The 5005-nt window shown below is 31.2% G+C and overlaps 1 protein-coding gene across 1 annotated transcript; it reads right to left on the bottom strand.

Annotated features, from left to right (window-relative positions):
* Positions 1-216: 216 nt before the first annotated feature.
* On the bottom strand, positions 217-3369 carry LOC145044998 (cytokinin dehydrogenase 2-like). The gene is made up of 5 exons (XM_078993349.1): positions 2686-3369; positions 1573-1700; positions 1175-1420; positions 835-1106; positions 217-738 (listed from the first exon to the last, which is right to left on the bottom strand). Exons 1-5 carry the CDS (start codon positions 3308-3310, stop codon positions 435-437), a joined length of 1575 nt encoding a protein of 524 aa, XP_078849475.1. The 5' UTR covers positions 3311-3369; the 3' UTR covers positions 217-434.
* Between the last annotated feature and the right edge of the window lie 1636 nt (positions 3370-5005).

The following is a 5005-nucleotide window of genomic DNA, read 5'->3' as shown; positions in this document are numbered from 1 at the left end:
CTACGTAAGTAGCAAGCAAACGATCTTAAATTTCTTTTGATACATATAACATTATATATAACGACAATTGTTGGTACAACAAATATCATGACTGATTTAGGGTTTCGTGTGTTGGTGGGCTGTGGATGTGGGGGGCTGGGTCATGGGTGTTGGTTTTAGGGAAACAAGAATTAAGGTTTATATCAAAAGCTCTTTGACTCGTGAATAAAGACTCAATTCTCACAAAAGTATAGATATCATACATACATATTATATTAATTAATATATGGGGTCATATATGCCAATATTACAACAAATTAACCCTAAAGTGTTCTTGATCCATAATTAATTAATATATATATTATTCCTATAACATTTAAAAAAACTAAAGTGCATTACCTAAATTATTTTTCATACATAAATGCGACATAAAATAGTTATTACATATAAAAACTTCATTCAGAATTAAAAATTCTTTGTCCAGGAGAGAGTATCATTTTTGGATCAAACTGAGCTTTCCTCTCGTTAAAGATATCCCATTTCTTGCCGAAATGCTTCATCCATTCTTCTTTCTTTTTGTAATGTGGAAAGTATTGCTTGACCTTGATCCCAGATTTATCACAAAACTGTAAAATCTCCGTATTTTGTTCATCCATAATCGCCCAATCTTTGTAATCCTTAGCAGAGTTTAATAATGCAACGGTGTAGAACATATCTTCATCATCTTCTGGTATAACTACCGACATACTATCATCCCACCTGAATTTTTTCAAGAAATTAAGTAGATGTGTAAACAGTGGAATTGGAAGATTAAATATGGTTATTTGTTTAATGATGTGATTAATCAATAATTACTTCTTTCGGTTAATTGGGTAGACGAGGAATGGCCCTGAGCTACTCCTGTTTTGTTTCTGAATAATATCGACAAAAACACCTTCATTAAAATCCATAATTCTTGATCTTGGAATGAAGAGATTTAGCCATGGATGAGGGACATCCCATAGCCCTATTGATTGAAGCAGAAGCTCTTCATCTCTTACTCTATTCAGAAAATCGAAAAAAGTTGCATCTTTCTTGAAACTAAACCCAGATTCGAAGCTCAATCCTGTCAATATCATTTCAAGTTCCTACAAAAAGAATAAAACTTTAGAAGTTATTTAGAACAATGTAAAAATCATCATATTAATATACTAACCTCATCGATGGTGTTTATGATATGATCATCGTAATATTTGACTGCTTCTAAGCAGTATAAAATGCCATTTTCGGATGCCAGCGAGTTTATCATGGATTTATCAGAAGGCGAGAAAAAATCGCTTGCAGGAGTATTTTTCATGATCAAAGAGCCTTCCACATAATCGAACCCATCAATTGATATCAAATGCTCTTGATCCTTGGTGAATTTGGAAAAATCTTTGTAAATTAGTCGTACCCATTTCACCTATGATACACAAAAAGAAGAAATCACCAAACAAATTTTTAATTCATGGTCCATATTAATTAACGAACTAACAAGTGATTAATTCTTTTGTGTTAATAATCACGAATATTGTGCAACAAACTCAAAAATGATGTAAGATGACATGCTCTTACTCTGTTTGGTGCCTTGTCTAGAACAATTCTTGCTCTAGTTATGATCCCAAACTGGCCAAGACCACCAAGAACAGCATTGAAGAGATCAGAGTTCATGTTTTTGGAGCAAGTAATTAAATCCCCCTTCCCTGTAAATAAGACAAAAAAATGGTAGTTCATTAATCGTCAAATTTCAACTCATTTAGGTGAAAATATATCAATTTAGACCCATGGATTAATTAATTAATAACTAAAAGTACGATATTTAACTAAAATTACAAAATAAACAAACTACTCGAACATTTTTAAATTAGTCAGGTCAACCAGTTACAACTAATATAACTATTAGTTATAATCACACAACTATAAAAAAACTGAAAAATCTAGTTTAGGACTTCACAATTCACACGACAAATCTTCTAATCCTTCACATTTTGAAGTCTCAAAAAATTAATAAAATATCAAAATTTCAAATTTACACGTTCTTTAGGGTGGACTTTGTTTTTTTAATCCTACTGTTTATTATTTATAAGGGAAAATGACTTAAAAACTTCGTTTCCAAACCGTTCAAAAAACCCCAATCATGTTTTGTCTGTTCAAAAAAACCCAACGAACTTAACATTTTGTCTAAAAAATCCAACAATGTTTCAAACCGTTCAGAAAATTCCAATTTTGTTTTGTTTAAGTTTATTGGTTTTTTTTTTTTTGAACAGTCAAAACATGATTGGAGTTTTTTAAACGTTTTGGAAACTTCGTTGGTCTAACAAGTCAGTTTTCCGATACGGTAATAAGCCACGTCATCTGTTTTTCTTATTTGACTTTTGAGAAAGTGTAACTTAATTGGGCTTTTTAGATAAAATGTTAAGTTTGTTGGGTTTTTTTAAACAGACAAAACATGATTAGGGTTTTTTAAACGGTTAGGAAACTTCATTGGGTTTTTAAGTCATTTTCCCTATTTATAAACATGACTTTTAACTACTTCTGCATATTAATCGTAAAGTTCACTGCGTTGTAAATTCAACTTTTTATGTACTCACAAGTGTGAAATAAATATCATTTTTCCTAAACTTAAACGATAGGCAACAAAATTATATATAATATATATATAGTAATGACACGGATTTCATAAAATACCTGTAATGACATCCATTTCAAGAACATTACTGATCTGAGGACCATGGAATGATGATTGTCCGCTAATTCCTGCATTAGAGAGTGTCCCACCAACGGTAAGATACAAGTAATCCGTCCAAGAGACTGGTGCGAGTCCTTGCTCAAGTGTCGTCTCCAAGACATTGATCCACAGCTGCTCACCTCCCACATCTGCATAAAACCCTAAAGAAGAGTTTCCATTAACAGAAATCCTTTCGTTTTCATTACTACTCATCGATCCCATATTCACAACCACCCCATCTTTCGCCATGGCTTGTCCCCTAACTGAATGCCCATTGCCACGGGCTGCGATAGTGAAAGGTGTAGTGGAATTGTAAGAGGATTCGACCAGGTGTTTGATATCGGAAACTGAGGAAGGATATAGAACGCCGAAGGGGAGTTCTTGAATGATATTTCCGTAATCTGAAGAGGCTATTTTGATGCAACTGGTGTCTGTACAAAGGTTTGTATCTATGGCTTCATTTGGGAGTGATGATGGGAATAAAGTGTGTGGCCATGGCCTTGATGACCCTGGTGTTATAAAAACAAAACTGTTTATAATGAAATGTATAAGAAAGTATGCATGCAGCATATTTGAGTGACCCATGAGAAGATTGGAACTTGAAAGCAAGGATATGATCAGGATTTGTAAACTTGAATGGGAAATAAGGTGGTGAGGGGTGTATATATATATACATATACACACGCACACATATATATATATATATATATATATATATATATATATATATATATATATATATATATATATATATATATATATATATATATATATATATATATATATATATAATTGCATGGGATGGCAGAAAGTCAAAATGGAAACTTCAATGTAAAAAAGATATACCTTTGAGTAACAAAATTATACAACAATTTGTAAAATATAATATTGATTTGAAAAGGTAGTACTTTTCGGTTTAATTCTTTCGGAAATCATCATAAATTAAAATATATTATTTTTCAGAAGTTTAATAGCGTTTTGAGGAGTATGTTTCTTACACACAATGACACGCATAATTTAGATGCATTATTAATTTTTTAACACCGTCTTTTATATAGCAAAATATATATTTTGTATCATTTCTAATGTACGACTGGAAAGTGTGAAATATTGTTATACTTTTATATCAGTTTTTGTTGCATAAATTTAGTTACCACAATACGTTTTATCTTCTCCTCATATATGTATGTATATATAATACTAGATTTGACTGATGTAAGAATTCATTGTACGTATTATAATTACACTTTTATTTTGATAATGCAATATCTAATGATTTTTTATTTTCATTAAAAAGGAATTCCAATGTATGCAGACAAATATATGAAATTTTGAAAGATGGTGCCAAAATTACTTAAGTGGGGAGGGATGTTCTATTTAATTATTATTATTTTTTTGTCTAAGTGGGATCCACATCCAAGCGGGGTCCAAGCCCCATAGATCCTCTAATGCATTATGCATGTTCATTAATAATAGGAAAACGTAGGGACAGAGAATACGTCTATAAATGTAATATGAGGCAACCCAGTCACATAAGAAATAAATTGGAGGAATGAAAATATTAATTCTGGAAATTATAATTTTGTTAGTCAAGAAGTGTTACAAACAATTATGGAATTCCATTGGTAGAATGGATTAAAAAACTGCATATAGTATTACTTTTCTTGGTACTCTAAGAATCTTATATATTTGTGGTTCTAGTAAATTAATTGTTGAGCAATCAACTTAGGTTCTAGTAAATTAATTGTTGAGCAATCAACTTATAATAATGAAGGGATAAGCATTATAGATGACCCTCTTATGGTCAACGAAATCTTCAATTGGCTAAATCCTCTAAGGAAAAAAAATCGTGTTTTTAAAACGGATTTTGAGAAATATTTTGACTCGATAAATAATTGGGGTTTTTTTGATTTGAATGTGGAGCACATGGGACCTGGTTCCAAATGGTGAGGGTGAATATGATATTATCTTTCAATGACATTCTTTAGTTTTATCTCTTACTCTCGAATTTCCTATTAAATGGGGTTGAGACAAGGTAGAAGCTAGAAAGATGAACATTTCCACGGTGTTACATTATCTCGTCATATTCTTTTCTCATTTGATGTACGTAGCAGTTTATTTTTATGGTTCAATGGTGTTTGAGCAATTTTTTTTTTTTTTTTTTTTTTTTTTTTTTTTTTAAATACTATGCGCTTTCCAGTTTCCACTTGCTTCCGACTTAAAACTTAACCAATTCAAAAGTAGGGTTTTCGGTATCGATGGTATAAATATAGAGACTTC

This window comes from Lactuca saligna, chromosome 5 (assembly GCF_052625555.1).
Source record: "Lactuca saligna cultivar CGN05327 chromosome 5, ASM5262555v1, whole genome shotgun sequence".
Classification (NCBI taxonomy): domain Eukaryota; kingdom Viridiplantae; phylum Streptophyta; class Magnoliopsida; order Asterales; family Asteraceae; genus Lactuca; species Lactuca saligna.
This window is presented reverse-complemented; position numbering and strand designations above follow the sequence as displayed.